This window comes from Carettochelys insculpta, chromosome 3, assembly GCF_033958435.1.
Source record: "Carettochelys insculpta isolate YL-2023 chromosome 3, ASM3395843v1, whole genome shotgun sequence".
NCBI lineage: Eukaryota > Metazoa > Chordata > Testudines > Carettochelyidae > Carettochelys > Carettochelys insculpta.
In genome coordinates this window covers 69,969,985-69,993,304 of record NC_134139.1, presented here as the reverse complement: position 1 = coordinate 69,993,304, position 23,320 = coordinate 69,969,985, and the positions used below count along the sequence as shown (strand labels likewise).

The following is a 23,320-nucleotide window of genomic DNA, read 5'->3' as shown; positions in this document are numbered from 1 at the left end:
AGCCACAGTAGTGTGAATTCGTTGTTTCATTCACTCTCTCTACATATTATTCTCACAGCAGAAATGACTGACAAAGTGTTCTACAACTGGTTAATAGCAAAGTAAAAGCACCCTGAATTGTTAATAGTTGAATCAAATTATGTTTGGACATCATGTACTGCAGTGCAACAGAAGACACATGAAAGAGCCACTTGTAGCTCCTGAGCCTCAGTCTGAGCACCCCTGCATTGATGTATGCCTGCAAGGAGCTCAGTGCATTAGGAATATACCCTATATACACTTACATATACCTCACCCATATTTCTTGATTTGACAAACTGCTTATTTACTAAAAACCAGGTGTCACTGAGCAGTGTTAGCCAGTGATTCAGACATACATTAAAAAGAGGGCTGGGTATGAGGAATACACAGAAAGATCATTTAAAGGTGTATACCTATGTCTGAGTACCAGAAAGCAGGTGGAATCAGTCAGAGGAAGAAGTGAAGGAAAGTGGTAGAGGTAGAGAGAAAAAGTTGAAAACTAATATAAATAAAAAATATAGGATTATCACTACGGCTGTTAACGCCCATTAATGCCTGTGATTAATGCAGAGCTGTATTAATACAGAAAAAAATGAACAGAATTAATTGCAGGCTAACACCCATTAATTAACAGCCCTTGTCTCCCCACAACAACATTACATAAAATTGAGATTTTGTTCTGTAGCACTCCTTGTGTCCTTGCAGCCTCAGCCCTACCCCTGCCAGTCCCTGTGGCCAGGGAGGAAGACTCTGTGTGGCTAGAGATCCCAAAGCTCCCACTGTTGATCTGGGGTAGAGAGAAGGTGGCAGCTGCTACCAAAGCCATCACCTGGTGCCTGGCCTGGCTGAAGACAGAGACTGGCCTCCTGAAGGAGATGGAGCAGGAGCTCAGCCCAGGTAATAGCAGCTTGGAGCTGCACAGGCTCAGGGCAGAGAACAAGAAGCTGCACTACCAGCTCCTGCACCCATGGCACAGCCTGACAGCAGAGTTGTGTCACAGGTAACAGCAGTGGCCAGGCCCTGCAGGAGGCAGCACTGTACTGCGTGGGGAGGGAGAGGCAGTCCCCAGCTCGCCCTATGCGTGGGCCCCAGTGAATAGCACTTATTTCAAAATAGCTATCCTGCATCTTAACAGAAACTATTTCCAAATAACTATTTCAAAACAGGCACTATTTTTCCCACAATGCAGTTTACAGATTTTGACACACCACACCCTCTATTTAGAATTTATTTCAAAATAGCATGTGCATAGTGTAGAAGACAGAAAAGTTATTTTGGAATAACTTTGCTGTGTAGCCACAGCCTTATTTAGGACTTATCTACATGAGATAGGTTTCATTTGAACTTCCTCAACTATCAAGTTAGCTTGTTGCAAAACTAAATTCTGTAATTCTTATTTCAGTTTAAGAATGAGCCATTTCAATTTAGCTTAAACAAACTGGTTGCAGCTACACTGCATTCAGCTTTCGGAAGCAGAATGCAAATGAGTGAAATCAGAAATGCAGATGAGACGTAGATTTGCATATCTCATGCCTCATTTTCATATTCTTGTGCGATCTCACTTTCAAAGAGCCTTTTCTGGCAGCAAAAACAGTATTTTGTTCCAGGCAGAAGAATTCTTTTGAAAACAGGGTTTGTTTTTGAAGGGGCCCCACCTACACGGATGTTTTTGCTTCTGGAAAAGGCTCTTTCAGAAGCAAGATCACATGTGAATATGCAAATGAGGCATGAGATATGTAAATCTACACTTCATTTGCATTCCACTTCTGAAAGTGGAATGCAGTATAGCCACAACACCTGTGAATTCTTAAATAATTCTTAAACAGAAATAAACCTGTTTTAAATCAAAGTAAGAGTCTAACCAGGGGATTGAACCATATTTATTGAATTGGCTTAGAATCACATCTTTGTCACAAAGCCAACATCATATTCTGTAAGTTTTTTTGGAATAGGGACCATCTCTTTGTTGTACGTTTGTATCAGGTTTAGCATAGCAGGGCTGTGACATCTAGGCATTATCACAATATAAACAAACACTGGCAACAGCAAAGAGATACAGGAGAACAAGAAAAAATATGATGCACAACTTTAAAGGAAGTGTTTTCTTAACTGTTACTATATTTTACATTTTCTAAACATTTTCTACTCAGCATATTTCTATGTGCACAAAAACAATTTCACAATTCCATAAAGCAATTCTACACAATGCAGAAGGACTCTGCATCAGAACTTTTACCTGTTTCTCACAGAACTCATGGGGCAATCAAGGTAGTCGCTAAAAGAGCAGGTCTGTATTGTGTTTTTTTAACAAAACATGAGGGCTGCGTCTGCGCTAGCAAGTTCTTTCCAAAGATTTTTCAAAAGAAGGAGGCTTTTTCGAAAAAGGCCATGGTGCGTCTACACAGAAAAAGCATTTTGTCAAAAGAATGTGGAGCTCCTTTAGAAATCATTCTTCCTTTCCCATTTCAGGAAGAGCTCCTCCTTTCAAAAGCTTCTTTTGAAAGGAAATTTGTGTAGATGTTCCACAGGCCCTTTTTTCAAAAGAGCAGTCTTCATGGGGACAGATTTTTTGATCCCTGTCCTGTTCTTTTGAAAGATTGGGGACTGTGTGAACGCTCTCTTTCAAAAGAAGAGATTACTCTTTTGATCTGCTTTCAAAAGAAGTGTAGATGTAACCAAGCAGAAAACATAGACAAGCAGAAGGAAAATGCTGAGGGTTTTTTTAAGTAAGAAAAACTCTATTGATTTCAAAGGGAATATTGCAACTGAGAAGCATGGAGTTTGCCTAAAAGACAGATTTTCATGGCTCCTAAAAAAGACATCATCACTTTTGAGCGGCATTAGAGGCAGCAGATCTCATCAGAAAATTATCTGGTTCTCAAGTAATGTGGAGAATAATCTTGAATAAGGATATTATCTGGCATGGATCATAGAAGAGGTATATAAAATACACTTGAAAATCTGTTGTATATTTGAATGAGGAGAAAGAAGACTGAAAATAATTTGTTAGACTAAAAATAGCCTCTTCTCGCACACAGTACAAAATATCCATATCTTTTTATCCTCGGTGCCAAGGAGCTATGCAAATTTAATAATATTAACATACAAAACTATAAAAACTACCATCAACAAACAGCCTCATTGGGCAATTGTTTCACAGCACATCAACATTTTAAGATAGGAAAAGAAAAATAGCATGCACTGGAAACTACAGGGGCATAATTAGATAGACAGAATAAACAGCAATTACCCAAGTTGGAAGCTAGCCACAATAATTACTCTTGCTATATGAGCCACAGGATGCTTAATGACCAGCAGCACCACTTTTTGCAGTGGCTTGGCCTTACACACAAGTACTAACCTTGTTTGACCCCACTGACAGTATGATCGGACTGGATCACAGTGCTATGAAGAAGGTGGAGATTTTGTAGTAGTAGGCATCCTTCAGTCTGCATAGACTATGGATCGCGCCCTTTAAAATTTCAATTGAAGACTTCATTTACATCATCTACTGTGACTATGAAGACCCACACGAGAGTGACAGTCCTTGCTGCATCTCTTGCAGATGTAGTGGGTGTCTGGCAAGTCCTTATTGTGCTTTTTGTGTGCTCGCTTCTCCTCTGCTAGCTGTCTGATCTTCATCTCGCCCTTCTGAAGGCCCTTGTGTAACCCCTGCCTCCATCTGCTGCGGTCATCTGCTAGTTCTTCCCCGTTGTCCAGCTCGATGTCTACCTCTCTGAGATCTCTCTTGCAGACATCTTTGTAGTGCAACTGGGGGCATCCGGGAGGTCTTTTGCCAGAGGCTAGCTCACCATACAGGATGTCTTTTGGAATCCTTCCATCATTCATCCTGTGGACATGGCCAAGCCAGTGGAGTCGACGCTGCCTGAGGAGGGTGTGCATGGCTGGGATTCCAGCTTGCTCGAGGACGGCGGTGTTGGTCACTCTGTCCTTCCATGATATTCCAAGGATGCGCCTGAGGCAGCGCAAGTGGAAGACGTTCAGCCTCTTTTCCTGGCGGGCATACAGGGTCCAAGTCTCACTGCCATAAAGGAGGGTGCTGAGGATGCAGGCTCTGTAGACTTGCATTTTGGTGTGAGTGTACAGTTTGTTGTTATTCCACACTTTCTTGCTGAGTCTGGACAGAGTTGTGGCTGCTTTTCCGATCCTCCTATTTAGCTCAGTGTCCAACGACAGGGTGTCAGTGATGGTGGATCCGAGGTAAATGAACTCATGGACGACCTCTAACATACAGTTGTCAATGCTGATTGATGGGGATTCAGCAACAACTTGACCGAGTATGTTTGTCTTCTTTAGGCTGATGGTAAGCCCAAAGTCCTTGCATGCTTTGGAGAACTGATCCAGCAGTTTTTGAAGCTGGTCTTCTGTGTGAGACACTACAGCAGCATCGTCTGCGAACAGCATGTCTCTGATGAGGACTTCTCGCACCTTAGACTTAGCTTTCAGCCTTGCGAGGTTAAACAGTTTCCCATCAGATCTTGTGTGCAGCAAGATGCCCTTGTTGAAGATCCAAAGGCATGCTTCAGGAGGAGTGCGAAGAAGATCCCAAACAATGTCATAGCAAGCACGCATCCTTGTTTGACGCCGCTCCTGATTCTGAAAGCATCCAAATGCGCCGTCATATTGGATGGTTCCTCTCATGTCTTTGTGGAACGACCGGATCATCTTGAGTAACCGTGGAGGACAGCCTATCTTGTGCAGCAGTTTGAACAGACCATCCCTGCTGACCAAGTCAAAGGCCTTGGTCAGGTCGATGAAGGCTATGTAGAGTGGCTTTCTCTGCTCCCTGCACTTCTCCTGCAGCTGCCTTAGAGAGAAGACCATGTCAATGGTAGACCTCTCTGCACGGAATCCACACTGCAATTTGGGGTACACCCTCTCAGCAATCTTCTGGAGTCTGCCAAGGATGACGCGAGCGAACAGTTTACCAGTGACGCTTAGGAGGGAGATTCCACGGTAGTTGTTGCAGTAGCTTCTGTCTCCTTTGTTCTTATACAACGTTACAATGTTAGCGTCGCGCATATCCTGTGGAACCTCACCCTCTTTCCAGCACAGGCACAGTAGCTCATGTAGGGGTTCCAGGAGTGTGTTCGCGGCACATTTGATTACCTCTGGTGGTATACCATCCTGACCAGGGGCCATTCCTGCTGCAATGCTGTTGATGGATTTTAAGTGTGAGATTTTTACCTTTGTTTGCCACAAAGCTATCAAAATGCACCACTTTCATTTGGCTGGTCATCAGAATGTGACCACTAGTGGCTAATGAGTAGCAGGAGTAAAATATTAAAGTAGGCAATGTCCTGAGGCAAAATTCCTGTAATCCTTTAAGCCTGGGTACCAGTAGGAAATTGCCAAGTGTCCTATTTTTAGACTGCTTTTATTCCTTCTCCAGCTTTGGACACAAATATGCATAATTTGACCAATCATTTCTGTCACAGACTTTGTAATGTACTAAATTGTTAACTGAAGTCATTACTTGCATAAGAAGTTGGCTACATCTACGTGAGGGGCTTTCCCCGGCAAAACCGGTCTTTCGTTAGGAAAAACCATGGAGCATCTACATGCAAAATGCACTTTGTCAACAGTTGGTTGACAAAATCTGGCACATTTGCCTGCAGGATTATACCTCCCCCCGTCCAGATACAACACGTCTCTCAACAATATTCAGTAGACAAAACAGCCATGTAGACACTCTGGAGCCCTTTTGTCGACAGACAGGTCTTCCAAGTGCTCAGCAGCCCTGTTTGCAACAACAGCCCTGTTTGCTGTCAACAGAGTGGATGGCTCTTTCAATCTGCTTTTATGGCTATGTCTACACTAGCCCCCCATTTTCAAAAGAGGGATGCTAATGAGACACTTCCAGATATGCTAATGAGGCACTTTGGAAGTGCCGCTTTTGATCGCGTGCAGCTCATCTACATGGGGTCCTTTTCAAAAGGACCCCACATATTTCGAAATTCCCTTATTCCTATAACCAAACAGGAATAAGGGGATTTCTAGTGTGCAAGGTGCTTTCGAAAAGGACCCCATGTAGACGAGCCATGCGCAATAGAAAGTGGCACTTTCGAAGTGCCACAGCTGCCATTATGCTAGTGAGATGCTGCATATTCATAGAAGCGTCTCATTAGCACACCCCTTTCAAAAGGGGGAGCTAGTGTAGACATAGCCTATGTGTAGGTGCAATCTGTCAACAGAACTTTTGCCGGGAAAACCCTTCTGACAGTGACTTCTGTTGACAGAGGCTTCTCATGTAGCGATAGCCATAGAGTTCCATTTGATGCAGAAGAATACACCTGTGTATCTTTCTATTAATATTAATACAGAGGTTATGTGTGGATGAGTCCCCTATACCCTGGCATAGCGAGTGCTACCAGCATTGTTATTACATAGTTCTATTTTCAGAGGTATAATCTGGTGTTAAAAATTATTGGTGCACAAGGTCTTAGCCCAGGAATGATTTTTTTATACTCAAAAAAAAAATGGGATTAAATACTTTGGAATTGATGGCCCAAATTCAACTATGGTTTAAATACACTGACTTAATAAAGTTACACGATACATGAATTTGTCCCATAAGTATATTATATCACACAGAGGGTAAGTCTATACAGTGTAGCTATTTCAAAATAAAAGCAGTTATTTTTAAATAATTAACCTAGAACCTACATCACGCAACCACTGTTTCAACATAGTGGTTTCAGAATAGTGTCTGACTTATTTTGAAATTGGTAAACCTCATTCTATGAGAAATAGCACCTACTTCGAAACAGCTATTTTGAAAGAGATGCTGTTAAGGCAGGGAATAGTGCTTATTCAAAATAACCATTGGCTGTGTCTACACTGCACACAAATCTCGAAAGGGGGAATGTCAAAAATCTAAATTGAAACAAGGGATTTTGAAATAACGTGGCCACACACACAAAGCGGATCACCGCACTGTATCGGTCCACTATTTTGAAAGACCCCCCACCTGGTCTTTCAAAAGGGAGTATTCACACAGCAATGTGAGCCCTTTCAAACGAACAAGCCAGGAAACACCACACATAAGCTGCGTCTACACGTGCACGCTACTTCGAAGTAGCGGCACCAACTTCGAAATAGCGCCCGTCGCGTCTACACGCGTCGGGCGCTATTTTGAAGTTCACTTCGACGTTAGGCGGCGAGACGTCGAAGTCGCTAACCTCATGAGGAGATAGGAATAGCGCCCTACTTCGACGTTCAACGTCGAAGTAGGGACCGTGTAGACGATCCGCATCCCGCAACGTCGAAATTGCTGGGTCCTCCATGGCGGCCATCAGCTGGGGGGTTGAGAGATGCTCTCTCTCCAGCCCCTGCGGGGCTCTATGGTCACCGTGGGCAGCAGCCCTTAGCCCAGGGCTTCTGGCTGCTTCTGTGGCAGCTGGGGATCTATGCTGCAGGCACAGGGTCTGCAACCAGTTGTCAGCTCTGTGTATCTTGTGTTGTTTAGTGCAACTGTGTCTGGGAGGGGCCCTTTAAGGGAGCGGCTTGCTGTTGAGTCCGCCCTGTGACCCTGTCTGCAGCTGTGCCTGGCATCCCTATTTCGATGTGTGCTACTTTGACGTGTAGACGTTCCCTCGCTGCGCCTATTTCAATGTTGGGCTGAGCAACGTCGAAGTTGAACATCGACGTTGCCGGCCCTGGAGGACGTGTAGACGTTATTCATCGAAATAGACTATTTCGATGTCGCAACATCGAAATAATCTATTTCGATGTTGGCTGCACGTGTAGACGTAGCCGTAGACGTTCCCTCACTGCGCCTATTTCGATGTTGGGCTGAGCAACGTCGAAGTTGAACATCGATGTTGCTGGCCCTGGAGGACGTGTAGATGTTATTCATCGAAATAGACTATTTCGATGTCGCAACATCGAAATAATCTATTTCGATGTTGGCTGCACGTGTAGACGTAACCCATGATGGAAACATTTCTAAATGTTTTCTGTGACAGGTGTACCTTTCCTACTCCCAAATCTATGCAGCTGTTAGAGGTTTTATATCTAAATTTTGGGTTTGACACCAAGATGTACTTAAAAGGAATGTTACAGTCATTTGATAGCATGAACAAAAACTCAGAGAATGAAAAGTATTTCATCAGTCCATTTTAAAAAATTGAGACAATGTTTGTACTTATGAAAGAAAGAAGCTAACCACATGCTTTAGTATCAGATCTGAAGAGGGCAGGTACTGTCCAAACATTAAACCTCTGATGGGCAGAAATCAATAAACGAGAGAAGCTGTCTTGTGAAAAATAGTCACAAGATACCAGAAGATAATTTCTTTTCAAAAATTGTAAATAACTATATTGACTACATATATGAACAGAAAAGTCACATACATTTGCAGCTGTACTACTAGATTGCAATAACAAAGGACAGCAACCCTCCTGCTTCTGATCATAGGGTGATGTTCCATGGCAGTCATTAAATAATTTTCATGCATGGTACTACAACACAGGGATCACCATATTGATGCTGAACTTAGTGCGCAGACCTGATTAGCATAGCCCACAGCTCCTGAGCTCCAGCAATCCACTGGTCTCAGCCTCCCAAGTAGCTGAGATTATAGGCATGTGCCACTGCACCCATCAGTGAGATAGCCACTGATGGCTCCCCTAACAAAGAAATCAATGCCAGAATCTGCCAGGCCAGGCAGGCACTAGGACATCTGAGAGCGTGAGTGTTGAATCAGCACAATATCTGACAGTCCACTAAACTGAAAGTGTACAAGGCTGTAGTCCTGACCAGTCTCCTGTATGGCTGTGAAACCTGGACCTTGTACAGAAAACATAAAACTGCTGGAGCGCTTCCACACATGCAGTCTGATGTCAATACTGCACATTCGATGGCAGGATAGAGTTACAAACCTGGAAGTCCTGGACGGAGCAGGAACCACAAGCATCCATGACATGATTCTGAAAGCCCAGCTTCACTGGACAGGGCACATCGTACAAATGGAGGAGTCAAGAATCCCTCAGCAACTGCTCTATGGTGAACTCTCCCAGGGCAAAAGGAATCAAGGCAGGCCTCGCAAGAGGTATAAAGACTGCATGAAGGCCAACATTGCTCATGCTGGTTTAAAACCAGATCAGCTAGAGCAGCATGCAAAAGATCGAACAGGCTGGTGTACTCTCGTACAAGACGCGTATGACAACTTTGAAGAGCAGTGACGCGTACGCCTCAATGATGCTTGTGAGAGGAAGAAAGCAACAGCAGCAGCCACACCAACAGAGGCAGGACAATTCCCTTGCCCCCACTGTGAACGCCCATGCCGTTCAAATCTTGGACTCCTCAGCCACATGCGAGTCCACAACCGATGAGCCTGTGCAAGCTCAAGATGTCATCATTGGACACAACGCACTACCTATATATAGTACAACACATATGACACTGTAGAATGGAAGGTGCCCTTTCTTTTGCTGCTGCTGCTGCTATGGCAATTCTTACGTTAAGATATTGGACTAGGCAGACAACCAAACTTTGTGCAGTTGTAGCCTAATAACAGATTTACAAATTAGTTTGAAGTGTAAATTCAAAACATTGTCACCTATCTGCAATTGTCTTTCTGCAGTAAATATAGTACTGTCATTGGTCATTGCCTTAATTTACTCAACTATCTGAAAAAAAACTTTGAATAAATCCCTTGAAACACATAGCAGAAACACACCCCGCCCCACAAGAAATCCAGTTTTCAGCAGATCCACAACGTAGCCAATTTACTTCCTGATCAGATCACTGTGTGAGTTTCTTAGAATACTCATGTTATTTATGCGTCCAAGAATGCCTTTGCACTGCTTGCTGTTTGAATACTATGAAATTCACTTCCACTCTTACCAGAAAAGACACTGGGAATCTTGGAAAGAAAACTTTTCACTGTACGAATAGGAATTCCATTTTTCTCATCCTGCATGCGTGCTATGACGTCTTCCATCTGAATATAAAGAAAAAATGAAATCAGCATTATTTCCTAGTAGAAATCTGTTATCTGAATTAAAAAAAAACTTCATTCAGCCTCTTCAAAGAAGATAAAAATCGTAAGTTTTTCATTTAAGAACAACATTAATGTAATGAGAGAGAAGTGCTGAAGCAAAACAGGGAGATTCCATTCTGAAAAGATTACAAAACATTAATAACAAGAGAATCTCACATTCTACATCATGCTATTGTTCCCAACATACAAGAAAAGAGTTCTTCTAGCATCTAAAGCAGTGACCTAAACTCCCCACTCACAAAGGATTCCAAAGTGGTGTGTGTCTGCAATATCATTCACAGATGGTTGAGAAGCTGTAAAAGCTTTTTTCTGCATTCAAAAGTGTCAGTCCCCAAATTAAGTGGTATGATGTTCCCTTCCTTGCAGGAAAACATCCTTGCAGTCTTCTTGGACTGATTGAGGACTGCATCAGAAAAGTTATCTGCAACCAAAATGAACCTTTTAAATCAATGCCAGCCTATATTCCCACTTGTCTCAGAAGACAAAGAGAAAGAAAGGACAAATGGTGGGATTTGCCTCTCTCTATCCGCGTCTACACTAGCCGGCTATTTCGAAGTAGCCATGCCAACTTCGAAATAGCTCCCGCCGCGTCTGCACATGCCAAGCGCTATTTCGAAGTTGAAATTGACGTAAGGCGGCGAGATGTCAAAGTCGCTATCCTCATCAGGAGATGGGAATAGTGCCCTACTTCGACGTTGAACATCAAAGTAGGGCATGTGTAGATGATCCGCGTCCCACACCATCGAAATAGCAGGGTCCTCCGTGGCAGCCATCAGCTGAGGGGTTGAGAGACGCTCTCTCCAGCCCCTGAGCTCTATGGTCGCCGCTTGCAGCAGTCCCTTAAAGGTCCCCGCCCCCTTATTTGCTGTGCAGGAAGCTGAGAGTTCATGCAGGCAGCAGCACAACCACGTGCACAGCCTGCACGTCCTCAGCAGCCCCAACCCACCACCCTGCACCCCAGGGCATCCAGCCAGCCCCCCAAGCGCCCACAGGACACCCCCCCAGGGGACCCAGGACTCCCAGCCTGCCAGCCAGCAGAGGAAGAGGCAGCGGGACCCCTCCTGGACGGAGGCCGAGATCCGGGACCTGCTGGGGCTCTGGGGCGAAGAGGAGGTGCTACAGGGTAATGGGGAGCAAGAGGCAGAACGCGGATGCGTTCGCTCGGCTGGCCGAGGGCCTGGCTGCCCGGGGTCACCCTGCCTGCACTCCTGACCACATCTGGAGTAAGGTAAAGGAGCTGCGGCAGGGTTACACCCGGGCCCGGGACACGGCCAGCCGATCCGGGGCCGCCCCCGCTGCTTGCTCCTTTTATAGGAAGCTCAGGGACATCCTGGGCCCCTGGTACACCTCCTCCCCCCCAAGCCACCCATGACACATTGGGCGACGAGCCCCAGCAGGCCCCGGATACGGAGTCCACCCCAGAGGCCAGCCCTGCACCCCAGGGACCCCCCCAGGAGCCCACCCCTGGGACACCAGAGGAGGAGGAGGAGGAGGCCTCCAGCGACGGGGGGCTGCTAATAGACCTCCCCTCCCGCAGCTCCAGCAGGGCGTCCACCCGATGGGTGTCCCCCGACTGTGGGAGTGGACTGTCAGGTACATACCCCCCTGGTGCACACCCCCGGGGTTAAGGGGCGGGGACAAGAGATATCACCAAGGCCCTCCACACACCCAGATGATCATGGCCCCAAGGACAGCAGTGGCATGTCCCTCAGAAGAGTCCATCAGTCCCTGCCCGCCCAGCAGGACAGCGCCATGCCCCATCCCTGGGCATGGGGGGAGCGGAACCTAGGGTCCCCTGGGGGAGGTTGGACACCCATCATCATCAACAGCATCTCTGGGGGATGGGGATGGGGAACCAGCAGCAGAGGGGTAGGGGGAAAAGGGCCATGGGTCAAGGCCCAGACTAACGGCTGTCTCCACTCTTCTTCCCCTCTCTGTTCCGCAGCTGCACCATCGGAGGGCCCGGAGAGCACCAGCGCAGCATCAGTGGTCCCGGACAGCCCACCAGGGCCATCCCACCAGGCCAGCCCCTCGGCAAAGCACGGACCAGCCCCAGGACGAGCCCGACAGCGGCGGAGCCATCTGCGGGCATCCATGGACCCCCAGCTGCTCGCCACCCTCCGGCATCAGCTGGAGGTGTCCGAGCGACACCTGCAGGTAGAGGAGCGGCGGCTCCATCTCCAGAAGTGAGCACTGGCCTGGTGCCAGGAGGCTTGGGGGGCCTTCCTGCGCACCTTCAAGGACATCGTGCAGCACTTGGCCCCCCCCTGCCACTCTGCCCACCGCTCCACCCGCCGCTCCACCCGCCACTCCGCCTGCCATCCCTCCACCATCAGCCATCCTGGGGCCTGCCACCGAGAGGGACCATGGGCCTCCGGACTCCGCCCGGCCCTACCTGCCGGTTCTCCTGGCCCCCACGCAGCCTCGACCGGGCCTCTGGCCGAGACGTGGGTCGCGCCCCCCAACACCAGGCGCAGGACAATAGGGGGTGCGTGGCCAAGGATGTTGCCCCCCAAGGCCCCCTCCGGCCCTCTCCTTTGGACATATTCCCCCCATCTTTGTAAATAGTTTTTGTTCTACCCCTGTTTTGTACCTGCCCCTCCCGTACGTAGTTCCCCCCTTCTTCTGTTAATAATTAATACAGGTTGCACGGTTTTGTTTAAAAAAAATTCCATTTATTGCACAAAAGTTGGGGGGGAGTGTGCTCTCGGGTTCTCTGTGGTGTGGGCATGGGGGCAGGGAGTGTTGTGGAGGATGGGGGGGGTGCAGTGGGTGGCTCACCCGCTGGCCCTGCCAGTGTTCACCCCACAGCCTGGTCAAAATGAGCCCGCATCCAGGCGGGTGAGGAGACACCTCCAACAGCCTTTGAGGCAGCCAAAAGTGCGCTCCACCACATGGTGCACATGGTTCAAGCGCGTGTTGAACCGCTCCTGCCTGGCTGTGACATGGCCTGTGTAAGGGTGCATAAGCCAGGGCTGGAGGGGGTACGCCGCGTCTGCGACGAGGCAGAGGGGCATGGTGGTGTCCCCCACAGGGATGTCCCGCTGGGGAATGTAGGTCCCCACCTCCAGCCGGTGGCATAGGCCCTAATTTCTGAACACCCGGGCATCGTGGGTGCTGCCAGACCAGCCGACATAAATGTCCAAGAGGTGGCCCCAGCTGTCCACCAATGCCTGGAGGACCACAGAATGGTATCCCTTCCGATTCAGAAAGCGTCCTCCACTGTGCTCCGGGACACGGATGGGGATATGGGTCCCATCCAGAGCCCCAAAGCAATTTGGGAAGCCCAGGCTGGCAAACCCCGCGATGGCAGCATCCGGGTCCCCAAGCCGCATGTGCCTGTGGAGGAGCAGGGCATTGATTGCGCGGACGACCTGCAGGGGAAGGACATGAGAGAGCACTAGTGAGGGGTGTGCAGGGTGTGTCGGGCCCTCCCCCCAGGGCTCCCCCCCAGCTCCCCCCATCCCCCCAGGCCTCCCCCCCCGTCCCCCGGGTCCTCTTACCTCCATAAGGACAGCCCCAACGGTGGCCTTGCCCATGCCAAACTGCTGCCCTACGGATCGGTAGCTGTCTGGAGTGGCCAGCTTCCAGACAGCGATGCTAACCTGTTTCTCTACAGTGAGGGCACGTCGCATGGGGGTGTCCTGGTGCCGTAAGGCAGGGGTGAGCCACTGGCAGAGCTCCAGGAATGTCTGCCGGCTCATTCGGAAGTTCCGGAGCCAGCAGTCGTTGTCCCACTCACCAAGTACCAGCTGCTCCCACCAGTCCGTGCTCGTGGGGTATCTCCACAGCTGGCAGCATGTGTGGCGGAGGGGGCTGGGAGGGCAGCAAGGTCTGGGGCTGCTTCCTCATCCCCTGGGGGCAGCTCATCTTCCTCAAATAAAAGATGGTCAGCTGCCTCCTGCATGGCACTGAGCAGGGCAGCCACTGGTCCTCCAGTGGCGGATGTGTGGGCCTCTGGCTGCTGCTGCTGCTGCTGCTGCTGGGGGTCCATACTGCTTTGACGGGTGTGCGTGCCTGTGGCTCTGCAGACCGCGTGCTGTGCAGGCTGAGTGTGTCTGGGAGGGGCCCTTTAAGGGAGCGGCTAGCTGTTGCCCCAGAAGTGCTAGCCTGCCCTGTGACCCTGTCTGCAGCTGTTCCTGGCATCCTTATTTTGATTTGGGCCACTTTGGTGTGTAGACGCTCCCCTGAAGCGCCTATTTTGATGTAGTGCTGTCCAACATCGACGTTGAACATCGACGGCACCAGCCCTGGAGGATGTGTGGACGCTATTCGTCGAAATAGCTTATTTCGATTTCGCTACATAGAAATAAGCTATGTCAATGTAGCATCCCAGTGTAGATGTAGCTTCTGAGACAGTACAGTAAGAAACGCAGGTTGTTCCCCTGGTAGCTCACTGGCCAAGAAAAATCCTCAGCCTTTTTGCATTACTATTTTGAGTACCTTTATTGTATTAGCTAATTTATGGCTGACTAAATTTTATAACTGGGCCTACACATTTTAATTCAAGCCAAAACCAAACTTCTGTTGGATACAAATGTAAAGATAAGCAATCCCTAATATCAGGGAATCATGGCCAAAATTCTGACAGGTTGATCAGTGGATAAATTATATATGGAATAAAATATAACACTTTATCTTAACATATTAGTAAACATTAATAAAGAGATACAAGTTAGACTAATACTCTCACTATATCCTTAACATTATATAAATTAAATAATACAACTATTAAAAGATTTTATCCCATGTATTCCTTCATCTTTATTAGTAATGGTATTCAAGCTCCATGGAAAATCCTAAATTCTCTATGTTAAAATACATTTTAATGTTTTGTTTTGTTTTGTTTTGTTTTGTTTTACAGAGAACACTTGAAGACTTATTTACTGACAACACATGCATTATATATGGACAACTCAGGAGAATACAGGGCAATCTGCATGGACACACACACACACACACACACACACACACACACACACATATACAAACAACATATGTATTAGAAGGGTAGCTGTGTTAGTCTGTAGCTTCATGTGCCAGAAATACCGCTATGCCACGTACATTGGACAAACCGAACAGTCTCTGCATGAAAGGATGAAATGGACGTAAATCTGCCACCAGGAATTAGAACACAGATAAACCTATTGGGGAACATTTTAACCTCCCTGGACATCCAATAATAGATATAAAAATACGCATTTTGCCACAAAAGAATTTTACCACAAGATTACAGAGGCAGACATCTGAATTGTAATTCATGTACAAATTTGACACATTTCATCTGAGCTTTGAGAGAGATCTCTGCTATCATGCATTCCAAGGGTAATTTCCCCACCTTTGATATTCACAGGAATGGAACACATCCCACTTAATTTGCTTCATCAACAGGTCCTATTAGTGACAGGTAACCCTCCCCCCCTCCTTTTTCTTTTTCTTTTTCTTCCTTTCTCCCTCCCTCTCTGCTATATAAACCCTGGGTTCCATTTTTTTCTACTCCAATCATCTGAAGAAGTGGGTATTGCCCATGAAATTTCATGACCTAGTAATTTTGTTAGTCTATTAGACTGCATCTACACTACAGCATGATTTTAAAAGGTGAACTTTCAAAAGCCACTTTTCAAAAGATTGGCTTTTGAAAGCACGTGTCAACATACCAAAAGCAGATCAAGATTGTGTTTTCTTTTTCAGGGCTCTGGATGGCACCCACTACAGGCACCTTCATAAATTGCAAGGGGTACCACTCCATGATTCTCCAGGCCTTGTGGACACCAAGGGGTGGTCTATGGATATTTGTGTGGGCTGGTCCAGGTGAGCCCACAACTCCCGCATCTTTCGCAACTCATGGCTCGGTCGCAACATGCAGAAGGAACATACATCCCCCAGCGGGACCTCCCATTTGGGGACACCATCATGCCCCCCTGCATCATAGCTGATGTGGCATACCCCCTACACCCATGGCTGATATGGCCCTACATGGGATGTGCTAAGCCCAGCCAGGACATTTTTAATGAGTACCTAAACCAGGCTCACAACACCATTGAGTGGGTGTTCAAGCAGCTGAATGGGTGCTTTTGCTGCCTCCTCACCAGGCTGGAAGTTGGCCTCCCATTGTGCCAGATGTAGTGGATGCATGCTGCACCTTCTACAATATTGTGTAGGTGAAGCATAAGCCATTTGTGCAGGGGTGGGCTGTGGATGCTGGCCACGTCTACGAGCAGCTGTCTGCCGTCCCGTGCCGCCCAGCACAGTGGGCTGAGGTATGGGTCAGAGAGGCCCTCCGCGAGGCCTTTGGCTGGGGCCCCTGTTACCACCCACCTTCACAAAGCTACCACCCAACACCCCCCCATACATCCCCACTACTCACTGATCCCTCATCATGCACTTCCACCCACACACCCATACCCCACCAGCCCCGCCTACATACACCAGGGACATGGGAGTAGTTACAAATAAAGTATTTACTTGAACTATGGCAATGGATTCCCAACTGTGTAAAGAGAACAGTAAACTATTTACAAGGGGGATGGAGGGGAACTATCTACTATGAGGTCCAGAGACTACAGAATGCAGAGGGGATCCTGGGGAGGAGATGTGGGGGCCTTACTCCTCCACCAGAGTGGATGGCTGGTATCTGTGCTGGATGTGGGACTTCCTACTGCCCCAGGTCTGGGGTCCTGATTGGGGCTGGATGGAGCCAGGACCCTGGAGGGGTAGGGGTGTGGGATGGCTCCAGGCAGCTTCGGCTCACCAGGGGCCATGGGGAGGGAGAGAGGGGCAGAGGGAAGAATGGGGAGCTGGCTCACCCTGGCCAGTGCTAGACATCAACCACTGGGCCAGTACCAGGCAGGAGGCTAGGGGAAGTTTGGGTGGGAGCAGAGAAGAGCAGCAAGGTCAGGGACCATGGGGGGTGCTGTGGGGGATGGTTCTGGATTGTGGTGCTGTGGGGGATGGTTCTGGATTGAGGTTGGGCCAGGTGGGTGGTCACAGCCTGGGTGAGGGTGTCCAGGCTGCCTGGCACCCAATCCCAGGCTTTCCGCTCCATCACCAGCCACTCCCACATAACAGTGGTCATGTCCCACAGGGTGGCAGTATAGGTGGCATCAGTGGTGGCTTCCTCCCCACAGTGGTACCAGCACACATCCCAGTGTTGGCTCCACATGAGTGCTGGAAGGGGTGCAGTCCTGGCCCCCTCACCCTCTGGTGTGAGGCTTCCCAGCCTATGTGCAGGGCTCAGCCAGCCCCTGGAAGTTGGTGCTATGGAGACAGAAGATGACAGAGGGATGTGCTATTCACCATGTCTCCCCACCCCCTCTGATGGCCTGGGAGCCCTGTGGGATCCAGGCCACTGGAGGTCCCCACAAGTGTGTGGCACGCAAAGGCATCATACAGCTCCACCCTCCCTCCCTGGGTGCACAGCCTGTGGTACTGTCCATGGGGGCAGGCGCTGAGTGCCACATGCAGCCCCCGCTGAGGCCTGGGGAGCGTGGCTGTCCAGGGTGTGTCCAGACTGGAACTGGCAGCTGTGTGTGAGTGGTGGGCTGTTAGCTGTGGTAGAGGAAGGCATCCCCACCCTATGTGCTAGGGTGTCTGACACACACAAGATTTAGCTGGTGTTCCTGCAGGAACTCAAGGGAGACCTAGATGGAGGGGACCTGGCTGGAGACTTCTGATGACAGACCGATGACAAGGGTCCCATTGCTGGAACGCCCATCATCACACTGGGCTTCTGTTTCAGCGGCCAGCTGCTGGGGGCTGATGCCTGCCGCTGTTCCTGGCATCTCCTTGGGCCCACTGTTGGGCTCCCCATCCAGCATGGCAGTGTCTAGGACATGGGTGGGCAGTGTTACCTCCTGGGGCCCCAGGAGATGGTTGAGCTCTTGGAAGTGGGAGCAGGTGGTGGCTGCTGCCTCCAAGGGCGAGCCACATCACAGGCCCAACAGTAGGCCTCCCCTGGTTCCTTGATCTTACTCCACACTTGTTCTGCTCTACAGGTGGAGTGGCCCGGGAGCTCAGGCAAGTCCACAGGGAGCTGGGCAGTCCAGCACCAGCTGGTTATGTGAAACAGCAGCTCCTCACCCTCCAGAGCACCAGCAAGTCTTTCACCTTGGCCTCACTCCAGGAGGGGGCCCTTTTCTTCAGCCCATGGCTAGGCTCCTGGAACCCCTTGAAAGTGTTGGAGCAGGATGATATATATAGAGATTCCCACACCCGGTACAGATACCAGTCTGTAATCCCATGAGTTATGCAAGGGTTCCATTCCCATGCATCCTCTCATAACTCAAATTTTGCATCTTAAGTCATGGGGGTTGGCATTTTTCCCTGGCAGAATGCACATTCTGCAGCCTGGGAAGCAGCAGGAGCACCTGGAGCTCCTCCTGAACAGTAAGTCCTGGGGTTGCGGGGGGCAGTTGGGGAGGGTTAAGCCTGGCAGTGGGTTTGCGCCATGGCTAGGGGCAGGTGGGTTATGCCTGGGGTGTGTTAATGCTGAAGGAGGAGCAAGGGGGTTGTGTTTAGCAGGGGCCACATGGCCCTGTGGGGGGTTGAGCTGTGTGGGGGTGTGAGCCAGAGCCAGGCTGCAGGCAGTGAGCCAGAGCGGTATGCAGGGGGTGAGCTATGCTGCAGTGGGTTTGAACCGGGGTTTAGGGGGTTGAAGTGGGGCTGCACGGAACCAGGGGAGTTGAGCCAGGGGGAGCAGGATTGTTAAGTTGTATTTAACTCGCATTAATGCAAGTTAAGTGCAACTCAAAATTGTGCATTTCAAGGCTTTACTGAATATTTTATATGTGTGTGTGTGTAAGTCACGTGCACAGCAAGACAGGGAAGACTAAGAATGATGCTTACAACTATAGGTTTTTCAAAATGTACCTCTGAAAAAGGAGATAGTCATTATATTCATGAACAGTAAATGAAGTCAATGCTTGATCTGTGGATACCTCTTTTTAAAAAAAACTGGCTATGAAGTACTAATGAAATTGAAATTGAGTGACAAATCACCTGGGAGCTGGAAGCTAGCCCTGCATTTACTATCCAAAGAATAAAAAAGATGCTGCTCCTATTAAAGTCAATGGGAAGGCTAATGTTAACTTCAGTGGCAATCCTGACTGAAAAAAAAATGCCTGTTGGCTGTAGCATCATGAGATTTTCATTTCAAATTACACATCCATGTCCAACTGTGGGTGCATGGGTATCCCACTGAAATAATTAGGACAACTAGAGCAGAATTTGGCCCCAGGATGGCTCTATTGAATGTGTCTCAGAAGACTCTGCAATGTGCTGGTAAATTTCAAATTCAGACATAAACATGCCATGTGCAAAACATTGCTGAAGCCCTAAACAGCAGTATTGTGGACTGACAGGTTTAACTGGTATGCACTGATTACATTTGGAGCGAGCTTGGATTTTCTGAAACTAGATACAACAGAACACCTGCCTCCTAATTTGTTATAACTAAGCTGGGATCTTTGCATGTGCAAACTGGATGAGAAAGCCTAACTTGTTTCATCTTAGAAAAACAGCACAAACAATGGATTATTTTTAGGCAATTGCTCTGTAATATTATGCATAAGATCTCAGGAGAATGAAAAGTAAAAGAAAATGCTCTGACTTAAGACTCCAAAACATCTGAGTCAATACATTTCAGTATATAGCTTAACTCCCAATGTGTACAATCCCTTTTTCCTTTGTTTTGCCTGTTTTAAATTCAGCAAATGTATAATCTCTTCCATTGCATTATGTTCTCTTCTAATTATATTTGGGAAACAGTCCTGAAAGCCCTTCTCAATTAGTCATCAACAACTAAAACAATACCATGGATAGCTTGTTTCGGGAGATAAAATGAAATCCTCTCCATATTTTGATTGAAAAGTCCAATCTGGGAACATAACATGCTGTTTGACATAACAGCTTCCCTTCCTGATGTGTCAGAGTTTTCTACTTAGTCACCTGACTTGGTGGTTAAAGTGAGGTATAAGTTGTTTTGCCTTGCCTCTGTAGCAGGTTCTTGCTGTTCCTTTATTACCTGCTTATAGTTTAAACCAGAATAGCTTTGACAGTGCATTGCGATTTATTAGTGTTAACCATTTTTTGTAACAGCTAATATACAAAAGCTGAGGTAATGTGTTCTCGGGTTTACCCTTTCCAGATGATGTGTTCAGTGGAGTAAATATATGTTATAGTAAGATAAAATGACGGAAAAACGTAACCTTGAAATTACTAGTCACATTATGGCCACGTCTACAAGGCCCAGGTTGTCAACTCCACTGCCAGCAGAGCTGTGCTAAGCAGGTTTCTGGAAATTGCAAATGGCTTTTCATTTGCATACTCATGAGGCTAATTAGCATAGCCACATGAGATTTTGATCACAGCAGAGGGGTCTGCCAGCAGGAGAGGCTGTGTAGATATGGCCTATATGTTAGAGAGAAAATATCCTGCGATTTGGAAAAGGGCAATTCACACCATGTATCTATGTATAGATATATTGCTGTCTGTCTCTCCCTTGCTTCCATTTCCCAGCTTGAACATTTATATTTAAGGGCAACAGCTGCACTCCATATTCAGGCAAAACCATCAAAGTTTGTTTGTTTGTTTGTTTCTGTGTATTGGATGTAAACTTGATCCCCACACTTGAAGAAAAATCTACGTACACAGTGGTGACGACATTCTACTTAAGGGTTTTCAACTTATACTTGAACTTATTAAAACAAATTATTTTATTATAACAGTTACAAGATCTAACCTGTACATAGTGTTTTGGATTGGTTTCCAATAACATTAAATCTAAGTGAGGGTGGCACTAAAAATTATATTATCTCCTTTCCATCATTCTCTAAAAATATATGGAGATACGCACACATCTCAAAGAGCTGGAAGGGACCTTAGGAGGTCATTGAGTCCACTCCCCTGCCTTCCTGGACCTAGCACCATCCCTTTAAATCTATTTGCCCCAGATCCCTCAATGGCCTCTAAATGGAGGGTTTCCTTCCGGAAGATCCCCGCTGGCCGTGTGCCCACACATGTACTCCGGAGTGTGGAAAAGCTTCTTTCAGACTCCAAATCATGTGGCCATATGCTAATAAGGCATGGGAAATTTACGCCCATGCCTCATTAGCATCTTCCAAACTGCTCATTACAATTCCGCTTCTGCTAGAAGCAGCATGTGTAGATGTAGCCTTTGAGAATTATAAAAGCAAAGAATGTAAAGGGCTTGGTTCAGAAAAACAGGATAAGCTATAGCTGTGGTACAGTTTCCCTCACCTCCTTTTATAACTGATAGCCTAAAGGTTAGGAAACTTAGGCCATTTCTACACATGCCACTTCCTCCAAAAGTGGCATGCTAATACATGGCCCAAAATATGCTAATGAGATGCAGATGGAAATTCCCAGTGCCTCATTAGCATAAGGTCACATTATTTGGAATCCAGAAAAAGCCCTTTCGGACTCCAAAACAGCGTGTAGAAGCGCGGCCCCTGGGGGAATCTTCTGGATGCAGTCCTCCTTCCAGTGGCCCCTTCTTCCTGAAAATTCGGGGAAGAGATTCTGTTTACAATGTCTATACCAGAAAGAGAGAGGGGCTTCCTCTACTGCACGTCTACCTCTTCTGTTCTTCTAAGCTACAGAAATATTCAAAGCCTGGAGCCTCAATTGAAGAGTTTACACAAAATATTTAAAATAATCAAGTTGCCAATAACTCAAATGTAGTATTAGCTACTGTGCAGTATGAAGAATCATTCATAATTCTACCAAAATTACATAGTTCCCTAGGAGAAAGGGCTTCTGATCAATATGTACCCTATAAAGATTCAAAACAGATGAAATTACTTGTGTGCTGTGATAGAATTTAATGGAAGTCTTTCATACTCTTTGGAGGGAAGGAAGAGATGAAAGCATACTCTCTGAACTCTCATGGAAATGATTAATCTTTAAGTATTAATGTAGGGGGATGGAGAAACAGGGTACTTATAGTTCAGTTTTGAACCAAAGGACATTCTAAAAATAAGAGTTTCAGCTTTTATTCAAACCAAAGTGTGCTGTGATCCCATGAGATCTGATAAAGAAGACCTGAGCTGATGCAATTTTTGGTTGAAACACCTTTAAGGAACACATTGTAGGTGTTGGAGAATGGCGTGAAGGTCATTCTGTAAAGTACTGTCTTTCCTCCTAGAGATTACTGATGCTGAGCCAATGTACACCTCTCCATGGCCCTGTGTTGCCTTTTGGATGAGATGCAAAAACAAGTGTTTATCATACTGCTTTTCTAAGGAAAAGGATATTAGACTTGGCATCCTGGACAAATTTCAAAACTACTGAGAGAATGTTATCTTCCTAAACATCGTCTACAATTTCCACTGAATACAGTGTACTTCAATTCCTGCTCTTATGTCAATCTATATTGTACACTGCAAAATAAAAAACAAAATCTGATGCATTATAACAAGGAATGTTCCCCCACCTAATTCAAAAGGTTAGTTTTAACTTTTGCTTGCATATTGTTCTGAGAGTTTTGAATGAAAATTGTGTGGAAGTGTACTGAAATCTGCCAATCCAACCTAAAGGAAAATTCTTTACCATCTGTAAATATGGTGATCAGTTGCACCCACCAGCCAGACACCTGAAACTGAAACTTATAGTAACTTGGAGCACTCCCTAGTTAGTGTCCCATCTTTGGCTTTTGTAGATATTGCCTACTAGGAGTTGCAGATAGGTTACATACCATTGTACTCAGGTTCATCCTGCCATCCATCCCTTTCTCAAATATGTCATGCTCAGTGTTTAAACCCATGGGGGTTTGTTTATTTGTTTGTTTTGGTTTTTTTTACCTCCATGGTTCCTGATGGAAGGTTGTTCCACAACTTGATTCCTCCAATGGTTAGAAATCTTCATTTAACATCAAACCTAAAACTTGTCAATAGTCAATTTATACCCACTTGTTCTTGTGCCAACATTGGCCTATTATTTATATATATCTCCCTCACCTCCCTCATGTTTATCTCACTGGTGTATTTACAGAGAGCAATCATATGTTCCCTCAGCTATCATTTGATGAGGCTAAACAAGCCAAGCTCCTTGAGTCTCTCTACTCATGAGGTAGGTTCTCTATTCCTTACATCATCCCAATACCCCTTCTCTGAACCACGTCCACTTTGAATTCAACTTTCTTAAATGTGAGAGACCAGAACTTCACATAATATTCCAGATGAGAATTCACCAGTGTCTTGTATAATGACAATAACAAATCCTTCTCTCTAACTGGAATACCATGCCTCATGCGTC

General features: G+C 46.9%; 1 protein-coding gene across 1 annotated transcript in view; it reads right to left on the bottom strand.

Annotated features, from left to right (window-relative positions):
- Window positions 1-23,320, bottom strand: part of RGS7 (regulator of G protein signaling 7) — a 522,791-nt gene that overhangs the window by 258,786 nt on the left and 240,685 nt on the right. The window contains exon 3 of the mRNA XM_074988640.1: window positions 9,892-9,988. Coding sequence (XP_074844741.1) covers window positions 9,892-9,988 — 97 coding nt within the window. The remainder of the gene's footprint in view (window positions 1-9,891; window positions 9,989-23,320) is intronic.